The 17,801-nt window shown below is 35.9% G+C and overlaps 1 protein-coding gene across 1 annotated transcript; it reads left to right on the forward strand.

The window, feature by feature from the left end:
• The first annotated feature begins 675 nt into the window (after nt 1-675).
• Nucleotides 676-15,893, forward strand: LOC124353662 (UDP-glycosyltransferase UGT5-like). Its single transcript, XM_046803611.1, has 6 exons — nt 676-814; nt 4,654-4,907; nt 6,059-6,648; nt 6,741-6,960; nt 7,702-7,921; nt 15,126-15,893. The coding sequence occupies exons 2-6, from the start codon at nt 4,661-4,663 to the stop codon at nt 15,421-15,423; spliced, it is 1,575 nt and encodes a 524-aa protein (XP_046659567.1). The 5' UTR covers nt 676-814; nt 4,654-4,660; the 3' UTR covers nt 15,424-15,893.
• The last annotated feature ends 1,908 nt before the right edge of the window (nt 15,894-17,801 follow it).

Consider the following 17,801-nt stretch of genomic DNA (forward strand, 5'->3'; position numbering starts at 1 on the left):
AGTTAATTTACTATCACTGGTAAATGAATGAAAATTTTCCAATATAAATTTTATTATCACGCAAGGCCTTTCGGAATCAATGATTCCATCATCAGGCACTTCAAAAATGAACGGATATATAACCTTACTTTTTGTATGAAGTACATGAGTATCAAGTACAAGTACATGCGTGCCATGTTGAATGTCTTGAAGCATTTGAAAAAAGATTTTATAAAACCTTTTTTCCAAAGCTCCAAGATTCTTCATTCAAAACAGTTAATATCTACCCATAACGTAGCTATGGTGGGAAGGTTTAATTCCATGTCAACTCCAATTCACCTTCCTCTCAGTGCAGCGTCTGGAATCTAACGCTGTCGGCTTTGTAACGCATACCAAATAGCCAAATCTAAGTATAAACTAAAGTTTTAATTCGTCAATATTTAAAAAAATTAAACGGGACGTCGTCATTTTTATCGAGCGTAAATCTTAGTTTGAAATTAATCTAATGAATAGCGATACCATAACATGCCAGTAATATTTCCCGGAAATCTCTTACAAATACAAGGAAAGTGACTTGTCACGATTACGGCGGTGATTATCTTTAGTCATTTGGTACTTAAAAAATTACTTCCAAAGATATCAAAGATATAAATGTTCAGTTTTAAAACATGGTGAAATCGGCGATAAGCACTGTCTGCAGATAAGATTGTCCCTCTCCACTCTTCACAACACTTGTTGACTTGTGGTTGAGATAGGTGTCTCACTATATTATGATAATAGCTTAGTAGATCAGTGCATTCATCCCATGGTAGGCTGATTGGGCATTTTGATTACTGTAAGTAACACTTAAATATGTAGCAAATAATAAAGGAGATTTACTTAAGTTTAATTTTCCTGCTTGTATGAGATACATTCTAGCGCAAACTAAAATAAACTTTTTTTGTCGTCTCCTCACAATAAAGGTATAGTTAACCCAACAATATTACAAGGTAGTAGTACGCCACTCTACGCTTCGCGTATCAGGCTTCGCTGAGCTTGCTTACAAAATATTAGGTGTGAAGCTCATATAATATTTTAGATGTCCTGCGAACACACAGATAATTGTACAGACAAATTTGTATATCCTCCCGACATAAAAATGACATATTTGTATCAGTGTACTAAATGATATGCTTAAAAAAGGCTCAGCCAAATCCCATGGATGGTCATGCACCTCATTCTTGGAATTTGTGTGTCATACAAAAGTCTAAAATTAAAGTCTAAATTTAATATTTATCAAGATATCTTGCGCATAGTTAGGCTACATGTACTACTATGTTGCATGTTCAAATCTCATATGGTTGTACTCAGTTTGCTTTTAAATTTATTTATACTGGGATTTCTGGTTGCCACCATGGTTACCCATAAGATAGGTGTAAACAATGTTCCCTAACGCGCAGCCTAATCTCATGGAGTAACAATACACTCCTGTTGGGTATATTTATTGAAACAATTACTAATCGACCGATTTTAGATACTAGTCTGTTAACTGAAAAGGAATTGATAACTGAGAAAGTAATTTCATTTCACTACCGATCCTTGAGTGTATTATGGACCAAATTTGATAATCCCTATGATGGGTTAAAACTAGCAGAGAGCACTGGAGTCGCTGGCTTGCAAAGTGGACCAGGATATCTCTCCTTATAGTATTGTACTAAGGTATTTTACAAAATTAAGCTAATAATAATTAGCTTCTAATATCTCCCCGTACGCATTTTTGCCATTTGCAATGTCATATAATTTAAGATAATATTTAATCATTTACTACTTTACGTCGAATTATCCAGTTTTTCACCTTTTATAACCGTCAGTTCTTCATCGACTAAACTACTCGGTCATTGGAGTTATTGGCTGAGCTTATCGAAGACTATTACTCGTGGGTATGTCCAGACAATATCTAGAAAACTAAGAAGCCTATAGACTTGAAACTTTGCATGAAGCTTCACTTTGATATGAGGACCACTGGTGCATGTCACTGTATGGGATTTGGCTGAGCGTTAGCGAGTATTTTTACATTGAACTCGTGGGTAACCATGATGAAAACGAGAACCTGAATAAAATGTAAGAGATACGAGGTTTTACCAAAGAAACTCGTACAGAAACCTCGTACATGCGAGGTTTTAACAAAGGACACTTTTATTCATAGAGTAAAAAATTAAAAAAAAAGACTGGAGTCAATGTTAAAAGTCGGTGATAATATTTGACTTCAGTATAGGTCTACTCCTAAGTTGCAGTATACTCGCTAGCTCACCGGAACCTTTTTTTGAACACTGCTATAAAACACAACTAGCTTAACAAAAATGTGAATGTATAGTGTAGAAAGTTAGATATCTTGAGTAAGATATCATCTGTACACTTGGAATTTTGAATGAAAGTTTAGATTTACGTCTAAAATAGTTCTACGATTGTGCATGGAAATAGGCTAAGCGACATAAATGACAATTACTCGTTAGGCTGACAATTTCTCAATTGTCTACCGGCAAGATGTACAGATTTCTTTTTTATATGATTGTATATCTTTCGGCAGGACATCTAGAGAATTAAATGTGCTATAGATTTGAAAATTTGCATGCAAACCTTACCGAAGTCTGCGACACATTGTGTGGCGTGTTTAAAGTTCTAATTATTTCTCATGTAAAAGTATCCCGTTGAAGTAAAGTACAGTGTTTCGCATTTTAATATTACGAAATACCTGCTTTGGATTTGTGATGTTTTAATTTTAAAACACGTTTTATGGTATTTATGAAAAATATTGAAAATTACCCTTCCCCTAACATATTTGAGAAAGGAGTCATACATTTTGAAGATGTATAACGCAAAGTACATTCATAGATTTCCTCCCCTGTCTGTGGATATTTTATATTATAAAACTAATTGATAACTCTATTAAATTAAAAAAAGGTAAAAAAATATAGCTAAATCGAAATAGTCATTTCATGAATTTAATCTGTAAAATACAATAGAATATATCGGAGTAAATTAGTTTAATCAATTAAGTAAAACTAAAGCTTGTATAAATTCAATAATTATATATTGTTTGGTAAAATAACAAGACATATGAGTATTTTAATTTGATAGATTTTTAGTTAAAGTATATAATGACCAAGAAATCTCTAAATCAACTTGTAAGGGAACTCTTACGATTCGGAGGAACTAGCTTGAAATACTAAGGGAGTTGAAGTGAAATATACTTACCTACAGATCCATATTAATTTATTTACATGCACTTTACCTAAACAATTAACACCAGATTTCAGATAGCCTTATACAAATATCCAAGCACACCTTTACTATCCATGTTGTTAAGTAAGTTAACATATTAATTTGGAGTACCTAGTTGTTACACTTAAATCCGAGTGGCCATCAAATTCTCATTCGCAAACTGGAGTATCACGGGATGCGAGGAGTGTCGCTCAAGTGGCTCAAATCGTACCTCAGTGATCGAACACAATTTGTAGGCATTTCAGGCGTCATATCGGGAGAAGAGGGTCTGAGCTATGGTGTTCCTCAGGGCTCCATACTTAGCCCTTTACTCTTCTTGATCTACGTAAATGATGCTGGTTCATCGGTACAACAATCTCTGTCTTAACTCAAAATCACAAGAAGAACCTGAAAAGATTACGTTTATTGAGCTCAACAGTGAAGTTCAACATTTCAATGAGCTCAATCTCAAAACAAATCCTTTGAAATCGAAATTCATTCAATTTAGTTTGCGACAAACAGATTCAGATTATAGTCCTACAGTCATGTTAGACGAAACTGAAATCACTGAAGTGTACTCATGAAATTCCTTGGAATACACCTAGATCGAGTTTTTACTTAGGATTGTCATGTAGACTATGTTTGTTCAAAATTATCCTCAGGCATTTACGTCTTGAGGAAACTATCCGAATACTGCCCAACGCAGGTACTGATGACGGCATATTATGGACTGATCTACCCACACCTTTCTTACGGATTGGCATTGTGGGGAGATTGCACAACCGCAAACTTTTCCAGAATTTTCATCCTTAAAAAACTAACAGTTCGAACAATTGCAAAACTGCAATGGAGAGAGAGTCGTGCAGGCCAGCTTTCAAAAATCTAAAATTGTTGACATTACCTTGTCTCCGCGTCTTGGAAACGTGTATTTTTTTCCAATCCAAATGCGAACACACAAGAGGTAGTGATTTACACTCTTATGCAACTAGAGGCAGGGATGACTACCAAACTGGGAGACACAGGACGGTAGCTCACGAGCGTTTGCCTTCTCAGGCAGGGGTACGAATTGTCAACAACTTGCCGAACTCTATTAAATGTGTTCCCACGCTGAAGGCATTCATAGCACATCTAAAAACAACATTGATTACACATGCGTTCTACAGTATAGACGAGTTTATGGCACACAATTGGAGACCTCTCAATTGGTTGACTGACGGGGAAGTGGTGGATCAATTCGAATGATTGAGAGAGAGTGAACACAAAAATTGCATGTATGAAAGGGACTTCGATGGTAGAACGAATGGAAAATTTAGCTCAAAACAACTTGACGATTGCTATAACATTGTTTTTATATTTTATGCAATAAATAATTTATTATTATTATTAACTCTTCCACAAACAATGAATCTATAAATTTTCATCACAATGTTCCAGTTGGAAAATGAGACTACTGATGCCATGTTTGTTAGTCGCCATTGCTGCCAACTGCGCGTCAAGTGCCCGTATACTCGCAGTGTTGCCAACTCCAGCCAAGAGTCATCAGTACGTCAACCAAGCCACCCTCAAGGCCCTGGCTGCCAGAGGACACCAGATCGTCAGCTACTCGCCGTTCTATTTGGACAAACCGGTACCCAACTACACGGAAATACATATTGAAAGCAAAATGGCAGATGGAGGAGGAGGACAAAGTAAGACTTATTGGTTTTTAAGACAGATAATTTACTAAAGAATTTTAAAATCCCTAAATTTAGAACGAAAATAAAAAAAAAATCATTTTGGTAAGAAGAATAAATATCATGCAACCCATGTGCTAAAGATAAGCTGGTTTAAACTACAGTAGAAATGTTATATGAATAAGTGATCTGAAAATTGTGCGTTCAGGATAGTGATCAAAAGTACTTTATAATGATTGGTACTTAATTAGGCCTCGGTATATACATAAATCTAGAAAAGTATGTGATCGGGAAACATTTAAAGCTCATACGTATCTTAACCGAAGGTATTAGAATATTTCTCTCCTAATATTTTATGGATTAAAGAACCAATGTTTACGTTTGATTGCCTAGAGAAAGGTTTGTTCTGTAATGTATTTTTTATCAAAAGAAGGAAATTTGATTACTTTCGTGTAAGATATTTAATAACTATTTAAAGAAAAACTCTAAAAGCTCCAAATAAACATATGTGTAATAATACGGTTTATCATGGTGATTGTTCTGAACGCCTGTATAGATCACCGCCTTTAGTAATTTCAGACGCCGTGCAGTAGAAATATGTTACAGACCAAATCATTTAACATGAAGCGCAACATGTGAAATGAGATGGTTCCCCCTTCCCCCACCTCTTGCAAATAGCCTATCTACCCCTCTCGTGGCTCGGCCGTGTATAGTCCGTTCCAGAGTCAATCCAACACTGACAATAAGGCTCAAGTCTGAAATTCTTTTGGTTTGGACTGTATCGCGTGCTTTCTTGTAGACTTGAGAGGGAAAGGTGGCTGATGCGCAAGCGCTAATCTTGCTTCGTGCTAAATAGTTCGATCTGTAAAGTAGTCTTTTAACTAAGAAGAAGATGTTATGACTAAAAGGGTATTGTATGTATATAAAATATATCGCTAGTATTAATATTTTTGGATTTAAGATAAAAATTAAAATTAAAGGTTTTAGCCTTTTTCTAATTATATGTAGCTTTATATTTTCTGTCACCTTCAAAATTTAAATTTTTAAATTTTTCTTAATTGAAAAATTAATATTTAACGAACTTCATAGTGTATTGAATTTGAGCCAGAATAAATGTTATTTTGTGAACAGAGATAATCTTAAAACAAATTTAACATTTGTTTCAGTGTCATTGGAGATTTTCAAGAGCTTTATAGATGCATCTCCTGTAGGAGGTGCAAAGGTTATATGGGGCTTTGCCGACATAATTTTGGGACAGACATTCGAAGATGAGAACATAAAAAAACTTATCGATTCCAATGAAAAATTTGACTTGATAGTCCTGGAAATGCTGTTTTCCCAAGAAGCCGTGGTCGCTTTTGGACACAGATTCAAAGCACCCGTAGTAAATGTTCACACATTCGGATCTTTTGGCCCAGTGAACAGTGTTTCTGGAAATCCCCTCTCACTAGCGTACATACCGGACTATTCTTTTCCATATTCGGACCGAATGTCATTGTACGAGCGGTTTCTCAACGCCTACTCCGTGTTGAGCTCTCTTCATTACTACTACTCCACATACTTACCTCGTCAGGAAGCCATTGCCAGATCTGCGTTCAAGGACCCATCGATGCCGCCCTTAGTGGATATGCTCCTCAATACATCGCTGACCGTCACCAACATCAACCCCTACGCTCACTACAGCCACCCCAACTCTCCCAACGTGGTCCCTGTCGGAGGAATCCACTTGTCATCGGAAAGGAAGCCTTTACCGGAGGTATGCTGTGATACACTCTTAAAGAAAGTAATCTTGAGTAACAGCTTATCTACCAATACCTTTACCTAAAACATGTTTCCTTTTTGCTCCAGGCTATGAAAAAGTTTCTCGACGATGCAAAACAAGGAGTTATCTACTTAAGTCTTGGATCCGTCGTGCCAGAAAATATTCTTCCTCAAGAGTTCTTCGACAATTTTATCAACGCTTTTCGAAGACTTCCTTACAGGGTGTTATGGAAGACCGAAAGAAGTATGACGCAATTGCCTGAGAAAATTTTTACGTCCAAGTGGATACCTCAACAAGATGTACTTGGTGAGAATAATTGTATCTTATAGCCACCAGTATTGCACTCATCATAAAGGAAGGCATACACTATGCCTTATTATATTAACAGTGGATGTGTAGTTATGATTTTAGTATATCTTATATTTAAACGCAATGATTTCAAAATAAGTTGCTACCACAATTTAAATTACACATAACTCAAAAAACCCTATTTTAATTCACAGTAGTTTTAGATGACAATTAACGATTGTTATGGGAAAATATTATTTTGATCTATCTAGATACGGAGAAACGCACAAATTATTAAGTTTTAATAATACATAAAAGTTTAAATTAGAGTTGCTCGAATATGTGTAAACTGTATAGCGCGGCTCACGAAACCATCTATGTCCACATTAAGCCCAAACAAATTTAAATTTGGCGAAAAAATAAATTTTATAAATATGTCGTTATATTTGGTCGGCTATATTGGTACGCATTTTTGTTCCAATATGGCGGGCGTCTACAACTTTTGAAACAGTCACAGCTCCGTTGGTTATGGGCCCATAGAAAGATTGAAGCGTGTTTTGAAATTCTTTTAAGATTTCCTCAACTTTGTTTTACTTTTTTTTACGAAAGAATAATTTGATCACAAAGAACTGGCAAAAGAAACTTTAAAAACAATACAACTTAAATATTCTTTTCCCAATACAAGCTATAAAATAGAGATTAAAAATTAGCAATTCTTTGCAGGGATTGGAATTCCATCTAGAAATCTTGTTGTTGCAGCCCATCAGAACATAGTGTTGTTCATCACCCACGGAGGGTTGCTCAGTCAGCATGAAGCTATCAACGCCGGGGTTCCGGTGATCTGCATCCCCTTCCTGGGCGACCAGCCGATGAACGCCAAGTTTTACGAGGCTCGAGAGGTCGGTGTAAGGTTAAACTTTAACGACCTCTCTGAAGAAACTATTTACACGGCCTTGACGACAGTTTTAAACACAACCAAGTAAGTCAACTCCCGTTGTCCTTAGACAGTTGATTATATAATATCGTATATAAACCTGTTTCTTTGTTTAAAGTTTGTGGACGTTGGAAGGATTTTGAAGAAAAGGGGTTTTCCGGGCATTTGCCATCGCTTAGTGATACAAGAAATCGGTAACACTACTTTTCGAGACCTGCAATTTGATCTCTTCTTCAGGTGAATAACTAACCTAACACATAGGTACAATCTAGGTGAAAATAAACAAATCATGCCAAAGCGATATGACACATAAAATTCAAGAGCGTTGTGTTTCAACTCCATGCATCTTATTTCTAAAACACGCTCTTAATACAAACAAAAAATAATTATACAAATCAAACTAAATTATAAATCACTATAGATGTATGTACTGAATGACCAACCACTGAGAACACAGCGGAGGCCAATAGTAAATGGCAATCTTCCCGCCACAAACAAACGGGAGTGGTCCTTTAAATTATTAGTTCATTCTAGATGAAACCGCACTGTGACACATTGGTTTCTTAGAAATGTCTAATCTATTTAATACTTAATAAGTTAATTTTCTTTCGAATTTGGTAACCAAATCGGCCTAATTTCAACTGATGGTTGACTGATCGGTTGGTTCGCTAAGTTAATGTATGAAAGAAACCTCAATTAATGACCTTTTCATGAAATGAGATTCCCATTGCACGAATCATGAGATTCCATTTTCATGAATTCATCCCAATTCATGTGACTATTTTGAAATCAACAATAATGTAAAATTTTTTACTTTTGTGTTAGCTCCTGTCTCGTGTTTGATTTTTGTTATTTCATCCTAAGGCTTAATAATTGTCTTTTTATCTCGTTTATATATTCCTTGTTACAACCAATTGTAAATAGTTTATAGGAGCGTTAAATGTTTTGTGATCGTCAATCAGGAGTTTTGTATTCATCTTACAAGGTCTCTCTCACATGGTTTTAATGACGGGTAAATATTATCTTCTTTAGTGACATAATGGCTAATTACTAGGCTATAATTGCAGATCAAATATATTTCGTCGCCGAATATTTTGGATCTCTTCAGACGAAATGACTCCAGATTCCATAAGTCAAGTTTGTGAGTGCGTCAGATTCCAGACGCTGCACTAAGCGGAAGGTGAATTGAAGCTAAACCTCAACATTCACATCGAATCAACACTTCCCACCATAGCTACGTTATGTGAATTAGGATGATGGGATTTCAGTTTGTTTTTTTTTTTTTTTTTGTTTGCTTTCTTGGTGAGAGTGCGATAAATATTCTAACTAAGAAATTCGTTAGTAGAATATTTTTAACTCTGACCGAAGGTCATATACAGCTGGATCCGACCAGATTTAAATAGGCAACAGACCAAAAGAAAAAAAATTAAAGGATAGCGTTTCAAAACTTTCGTTTTATGGTTCATCATGAATCAAATACATTACAACATGCCTGTAATTATTCAGTTGTACTGGCCTTTACAATGTACATGCATTGGTACATGATACATGTTGATACATGATGCATGATAAATTGAGAGAGTTGAAATCGGCCTGTCACATTTTTGTCACGTTATACGTAATCAAGTAAAACATTTGATTAAACTAAGTTAAACCACTTGGTTTTATTGTTTTAGTTTATAGTGATGCATTCTATTTAAAATTTTAGTTAGTAATTAAAGGTTACCGTAATTCATGACAATTTCATACAGACTAATTGTTATCTCGTTAGCAGACCTACTTACTACTAACAATAAGACTTTAGGTTCCCACTACTTCGAAACATAGTTAAAGTCTTGAAATATTTTTTTGGACTGTATTAACAAACACCCGAGATGGAGTGAACAGACGTCGTTGGTGTGTGACAACGTGTTTGCCGCTGTTCAGCCTCAAGCGGTTCACTTCATATCTGCTATTGGATGTGGTAATAATGCTGATAAAAAAACACTTGTAATGTATCACTTCAATTACTGTCACCTAATCATAATTGTCACCTAATCACATGACTGTTTTCTAATTATATCCAGCGTGCCTTAAACTGTTTGCATTACATTAATTTTCAATCTCAGATTTGACCATTCGTAACGCCCTACTTCAAATAAAACTGTCTTAAAATTAAAATATCCTTGATATAATCACTATTATAGTTCACATAATACTTCTGGAACCTCATTAACATAAATAAACTATGAATTAACTTTCTGATGCTGTCTTATATTTGAGTCATGTCCAGGTCCATCTCACTCTCTCACTTTGTTCTACACTCTTTCAAATGCAAACTGTCTTAATTATTTGTAAAAAGACATCAATTCAAGTCCGAAATAAAGAAGCAATATTCAAGGAAGGACATGTCGTTGTTTTTAATTATGATTCACAGAGCAATTTTTATTGAATCATTCTGTTGGTGTGAAAAGCTCTTCGTGTAAACATCAAGCTATAGTTAAGGTAGTGCAATAGATCTTTTATTGGTATGGGTGTTTTAATCGTAACCCTTTAAGATAACTTACCTGAAGGTAGATACATTTTTAAAATGTATCACTCGACGAAGAATTACAGGTAATTTAAGTAAAAGATTTTGGTAATTTTGTATCAGGCCCAAATCAAAATGGCTGAAAATAAACTGTGAGATATCTAAAGTGCGTATGTAAAACTTTAGGTAGAGACATTTTAAATTTATTTATGACTTAAGGAAATCATATTTCTGATTAAACACAATTTAAAAATAGCTTTTAATAAAATTTTCTCGAGAAATTCTTTAAAAAAAATTGAATTATGTCACTCCCTCCAGTTATCTAAGTGTAAAATATTGAAATAATTATCATCATGCGTTATTCTTTGGGCCTAATTATTATATGATCCTATATGCCACTAAACATTCCTATCATTACTCATGAAATAATCTACGAGCATCAGAAATCTTATCTTTAAGGCATGTGACCAATATTTTCTTACAAACGAAAAGCAATTGTACCACCTTCAGAGCGCTGTCTTCGGGAAGGAGGTGAAGGACTGGTGGGTGATTATGAGATGTGACTCTAGGGGCGTTGGAATATAAGTTGAATAAAAGCGAGCGTAACTGAAAAAATAAGAGTGGAAATGTGTATGTAATCGTGTTGATTATAAATTATTTTTTATATTGAGAATATATTTATTTTAGTTTTAAGTATAGAGGAAAGTGCCCAAAAGCGGACCCCTCCCCCTAAAGTGGACCCCTGGCTTTTGTTTCTCTGTACGATGCTGAACTCTATCGAAACTAAATGTAACTACTAGTTTAGACTTCTGCCATTACAAGGTGGAGCGCTTACGGCACCTGCTTCACCTGCCGGCTGTCAGTCCGCCATTACGTGATTTGTAGATAGACAAACTTTTTACAGTGTTGTACGTTATTGGACATTTCTACTACATTATTGTAAGTAAGACTTTTAACATATATATATTCTTAAACCGTAAGGAATACAGTTAATATTTATTACCAAACCTTCTTATTTCAATGTTCCGCTTAAACATTTATTTCGTAAAAAAATAATTTGGTTGCAGTCGCTTAAAGTGGACCCCTTATATTTCATGTTTGAATACCTGTGTATGTGTCTTTACACGATATTATTCTCTTGGTATTTGGTTTTAGATTTCAAGAGAATAATGGGGAAGGTTGAACATAGAAAGTGGAGTCCGTCTAAAATGGCTAAGGCCATTGACGCAGTTAGAAAAAATAAGATGGGCTGGAAGAAGGCTTCTAAGCAATTTAATGTACCGAAGACCACCCTCATGAGGTTGTCAAAAATGAAATATGGTACTCCCTTAGGAAGCTGCTAAAGCAAAAAGAGGTAGGGCTACAGTTCTAGGGAAAGATCTCGAAAAGGAATTAGATCAATATTGCCTTGATATGGAGGCTTCCTTTTTTGGGACTGACTCGTAACGACTTGAGAAGAATGGCCGTACAAGTGGCAGAAAAGAATTTACTTAGACCATCCTTTTAAAGACAACATTGCTGGTAAAAAGTGGGTAAGCCTTTTTCTTAAGCGACATAAAGCAACGCTGTCAGAAAGGAAACCTACTGGAACGTCCTACAGCAGAGCCCTTGGGTTCAGCAAAGAGAACATAGAGAAATTTTATAACCTTCTAGAAACGTCTATGACAAACAAAAATTCACACCAGACCGAATCTTCAACGTTGACGAGAGTGGTATAACTGTAGTACAGTCTAAAGTACCTAAAGTAATTGGACTTAGGGGCAAAAAAACAGGTAGCTGCTTTGACATCAGCTGAACGTGGTGCCCTCATAACTGTAGTTGCCTGTATGAGTGCTAGTGGCTCATTTGTTCCTCCTTTAGTAATTTTTCCAAGGAAAAACATGAGTGAGCAGTTAAAAAGGGGGCTCCACCTGGAAACACAATTTCGCAGTCCACCCATCGGGATGGGTCCAAATAAACTCCTTCACTCAGTGGTTTCAACATTTTGTCGAGTCTACTAAACCCACAGATGAAAAACCAGTGTTGTTGATATTAGATGGCCACTTCAGCCACACACAGAATATTGATGTTATCGATTTGGCAAAAGCCAATTTCGTTACAATTTTTTGTCCCTGCCCTCCTCATTGCTCCCATAAGCTGCAGCCATTGGACAGAACGTTCATGGGACCTCTCAAAAGTCTATTACAGTGAAGAAATTCGGCAATGGGTTGCGGCTAAATGACCGGGCTCTTATTGCTTTTGATGTAATGGACCTCTTGGAAAAGCCTACATTAAATGCCAGACAGCTGAAATAGCCATAAATGGATTCAGAGTGACTGGAATATATCCACTAAATAAGAAATTGTTCTCAGACGCCGAATTCATTGAAGAGGCGAACAAGAAAACGAGATTCAGCTTTTTATGAATCGGTGCTAAAGAGAAAAACTGCAGAAAATCTGATATTTTCTGAAAGTAACAGAAGAAATGTTATGTGGACGAACCACGAGTAATTGCACAATTTGACCCAAATAGACCGTCCACATCTTCAACAGGACAGTGTGTTGCGTTGTCACCAGCTTTACTAGATGAATCTCAGGGTTCTTCGTCTTTTACGACAAGTCCATTTGACATCGCTCCCATCCCAAGAATCAAAAAGAAGAACTCAACTAGAGGGCGAAAGGCCTGCAGTTCCACGATAATTACATCTTCGCCTTATAAAGCCCAGTTGATGGAATCAAAAAAAGCTAAAGAGGCAAAGGAAGCTGAACATCAAGCAAGAAGCAAAACCAATCGTGGTCGTGGGGTATAGATCAGCAGGACCTTCAAGAAAAGGAAAAGAGCTTGTGAAAAAACGTCTTGAATTTGAGAAAAACGCCAAAAAAGGATCAAGCAGTGAGAAGGACGTCTGCAGCATTTCGAGAGTGGGTCGTCTGAAATGGCGCCTGTGCTAGGAGTAACGCCAACAAAACGTGATGATGCTTTATGTATGTTCTGTGATCGAAGATTTAGTGAGGACCGTAAAGGCGAAACTGTGGGTGATGTGCGTTATGTGCTCGCAATGGACCCATGAGGACTGTTCTGGTGCAGAAAAAAGACATTTACGTCTGCGATTTTTGTCAGTAGATAATTACATTTCTTTAAAATTTCCTGTAGCTTTTTTAAACTGGCTTTTAATTTTGTTTTTTTGTTGTTAATTGATATGTAACTAATCATTAATCAATATTATACTGTTATTAAAGACGTACTTTTAACTTAAAAATGCTTTCAGTGATTTAATCCCATTTTTCCATTTATTTAAGTGTTATTTACGTAATTTTTTACTAGGGGTCCACTTTTAGCAACCTTTTTTTTAAATTGCCAAAATGCAAGGTTTTGGAAAATCATTTTTTTCTCACTTATAGTTTGTGATATTTTATATAAGTAAGATATAAAAAGATGCAAAAACATTATAAGCAATCATTATATGCTTTAAAAAAATCTTTGTCACTTTTTTCATAAGTTTAAATAATCAAAACAAAATGGGGGTCCGCTTTGGGCACTTTCACTCTATTTATTTAGTTATTTTAGTTTTAGTTATTTAAATCATCGATTACGGTAATGTTTTAAGGTTAAGAGACAGAAAGTAATTTATATTCCTGACTTAGTAAAGCTTCTCAAATCCTTTATTTTTAATTTCTTTTCAATGTATACTATAAATTTTTAATCACTTTGTTATCTTGAATACTACAAATCTGGGAGCAAACTTTAGAAGCGGTATATTTATTACTTTTAAACACATTTAAAACATGTATGTAATTATTTAAAAACTGCTGCCATTTCCAAAAATTTAAAGCAGGCAAGTTTGTTTTTTTTCAGGAAGAATCTACATTTTAATTCTATATTTCATTTAATTTTCGCAAGACAAGCTGGTGTTCTGGGTGGAGTACGTCCTGAGCCATGGCATCTTCGACGTGCCTCAGCATTGCCACCGTGTTATCAGCTCATCTTGACATTATATTATGTTTTTATTGTCTGAATACAAGGATAACATGGCTAGACTATCACGTATATACCGGGACCAGCCGACCACTCCTGCAGACAGACTGGTGTTCTGGGTGGAGTACGTACTGAGGCATGGCGGAGCTCACCATCTTCGTCCTGCCTCAGCATTGCTGACGTGGTATCAACTGTACTTGATAGATAGTCTGTTTGTATTGTCTAGATACAAGGATAACATGGCTAGACTATCACGTATATACCGGGACCAGCCGACCACTCCTGCAGACAGACTGGTGTTCTGGGTGGAGTACCTCCTGAGGCATGGTGGAGCTCACCATCTTCGTCCCGCCTCAGCATTGCTGCCGTGTTATGAGCTGTACTTGATATAAATTATGTTTGTATTGTCTAGATACAAGGATAACATGGCTAGACTATCACGTATATACCGGGACCAGCCGAGCTCTCCTGCAGACAGACTGGTGTTCTGGGTGGTGAGTACGTACTGAGGCACGGCGGAGCTCACCATCTTCGTCCTGCCTCAGCATTGCTGCCGTGGTATCAGGTGTACTTGATAGATGGTCTGTTTTTATTGTCTAGATACAAGGATAACATGGCTAGACTATCACGTATATACCGGGACCAGCCGAGCTCTCCTACAGACAGACTGGTGTTCTGGGTGGAGTACGTCCTGAGGCATGGCGGAGCTCACCATCTTCGTCCCGCCTCAGCATTGCTGCCGTGTTATGAGCTGTACTTGATATAAATTATGTTTGTATTGTCTAGATACAAGGATAACATGGCTAGACTATCACGTATATACCGGGACCAGCCGACCTCTCCTGCAGACAGGCTGGTGTTCTGGGTGGAATACGTCCTGAGACATGGCGGAGCTCACCATCTTCGCCCTGCCTCAGCATTGCTGCCGTGGTATCAGCTGTACTTGATAGATATTCTGGCTCTTCTTTTAGCCACTGCTTCAGTCTCTATTCTTTTTACGTACTTCATCATTAGAAAAATATATAGGTTAATATTTGTGAGACAAATGTTTGATGCATTTTCCAGTAGCAAGAAAAAGAACTAGGATTGTCCATTTGAGAATTAATTTTATTTATACTGTATCGTGAAGACCTCAAGAAAATTTCTGCTGTGAGAAGTATCTAGTTTATAATTGTTTAACTATATTGCATGTTATGTACATTATTTTTAGTTTGTAACTACCTAACACTCCTAGTTCGAATTAGACTCATTTTACCTTTTGGAGGAACTTAAAATTATGATAACATAAATATGTGTTTTTAGTTTGTTCCTGGATCAGATCCATACAATTGCTTTTAGGAACAGATTACAATATTTTTACTATGCTACCTCTTATTACAACAATGACAACACCAAGCTAGTTATTTTAGGTTTTAAATGTAATAAGCATCCAACATTTTAGTAAGTTTAATTAAATTGGTTTTACTTAGTAAATTTTCTCATTTAAAGAATTAAATTCAAAAAAATGTATGATAATAAAATAATGTAAACCAACTATGTGTTTGTTTAAATCAATGTATTGATGGTATCAATTTGGTGAAACCACATGTAATGCACCCATCAAAGTTGTATAACAATAGGACATGATCAGCAGTTGTGAAACAACATTATTACTTGAGTGAGAGAAAGCTCTCAGTTGAACCGTTTCTGCTCCGTTGTTATTATATAGCGAAAGAAACTTGATATTGAATTTCTTATCTAAAAGTAAACCCATATTACACTATTCTTACAATTTTCATAACACCTCTTGTTTTGGAATTATTAAAGTTGTACATTTACATGTACATTTTGTACAGTTGCTATTATGTAAGCTGAGGTGATATTGTTTTGATTTTTTTTAACATTTCATAATTAAATTAAACATTTTGCAAAGTTTGAATTGCATACCTTAACCCAATTTAAAGACATAATTTCTCCTAAAACACAGACGGTAAACTAAGCAAGATAGAACAATGCTTTAAATAACATTTCTTACTTATTTTCATGTGAAATCAAATGATGAAGATTGGTAGAGCAATTTATGGACAACCTGTATTACTTAATGCATTCAATCTTAAAAGCCCTAATAAAATGTAACAAGTCACAAACTGTATTTTATTTTGTATAATGTGCAGAAGGGAACCAGTGAGTAGACTGATTAGTTTATTAATATGCGGTGACTCTGTCCTTATTTTATGATTTACTCCAGTTTTACTAACGAATTCTTGCACAGTACTAAGATATTATTTCCATCTTTCTGGAATATAGTAAATATCTGGAGTAAAAAAAGGAAGTCATTTGAGAATCATATGAGCACTTTTCGTATGTCAATATTTTACGAAATTAAATTAAATGTGGGGCTATGTGTCTATGCATTGCCAAGTTGCACATATTTAACTATCTTATACAAGATATATGTATTAATCTTACATGTTTCAGATCGAAACCGTATTCCAATATCCTAAAAGTACAAAAAAAGAATCAAAACTTGATTTGCTATTTGGGCATCTCTTGGACTTACATTCTTTTTCGAGTTCGAAAACAAGATTAATTAATTAAAGATTAGTAGAGACAGTGAACGCTTATTCTAAATTTCCTGTTGCGGTCCAGGGGTTGAGAGCAAATTTCCATATTAAATAAGCACACAACCTGCTTTTTATTGATATCGATAGAGATATTTTGCGTAAGAAAGAAATCGGCGAACTCCACTCTAGCTTTGGTGGTGGTCGATTCATAGGTGTGATGCCCTCAAATATTTCAAGTAGCTTGAAATATTTGAAATTATGTTTGTTTATAATGTTATATTTCTTAGCTAGATACACTTAAAACGAAACGCCACACAGGTAAGTAATTTTAACCATACACAGACCCCAGGACGGTTTACTTCTGGCTGGTTTATACCTTCCAGTTCCTACACTGGGCACAGCCAAAACCGATGTGTCCCTTATATCTACGCGACCTTACGGATGTCCAGGAGCGACACATCACTAACCAAAAATGACGAGATTATGGGGTGCAAGGGTATTCGATAGGTCTAGTCTACTGCGGAAAATGATTGTTGGAGTTGGTGAGGTTTGTTTCCTAAGGTTCTTGCCAGCCTAGACATAATGGTGTGCATTTCTGGTCCCCTCTGGGAACGTTACTTTTCGCTAGACTCCAAGCAAGGTCGAAGAAGAAGAAACAAGAAGAAATGTTCAGTAACTGACAAGTCATCCCCAATTCGCTAACGGGGTCTACACACCGTTAATCGAACTCAGTGTGCTCTCATGTAGAAAAGAAGCTTCATGCACCATTTCAAACATACAGGTCAGTTCGTTTTCGAGATATTATGCGGACAGACAGAAAGACAGACATTAATTTTGATTTTGTTTGGGAAATTATTCCAATCACATCGCCACTGTTTAGCTGGGGGCATGTATTTCTTTATATCTCCTCCAGAACATA

This window comes from Homalodisca vitripennis, chromosome 2 (assembly GCF_021130785.1).
Source record: "Homalodisca vitripennis isolate AUS2020 chromosome 2, UT_GWSS_2.1, whole genome shotgun sequence".
Classification (NCBI taxonomy): Eukaryota; Metazoa; Arthropoda; class Insecta; order Hemiptera; family Cicadellidae; genus Homalodisca; species Homalodisca vitripennis.

Excerpts from the sequence above, each read along its gene's own strand:
- LOC124353662 (XM_046803611.1), top strand. The coding sequence starts at position 4,661 with ATGAGACTACTGATGCCATGTTTGTTAGTCGCCATTGCTGCCAACTGC. Across the intron at positions 6,649-6,740 it reads AAAGGAAGCCTTTACCGGAG|GCTATGAAAAAGTTTCTCGA; the intron begins GTATGCTGTGAT and ends TTTTTGCTCCAG. Across the intron at positions 6,961-7,701 it reads ACCTCAACAAGATGTACTTG|CCCATCAGAACATAGTGTTG; the intron begins GTGAGAATAATT and ends TTGTTGTTGCAG.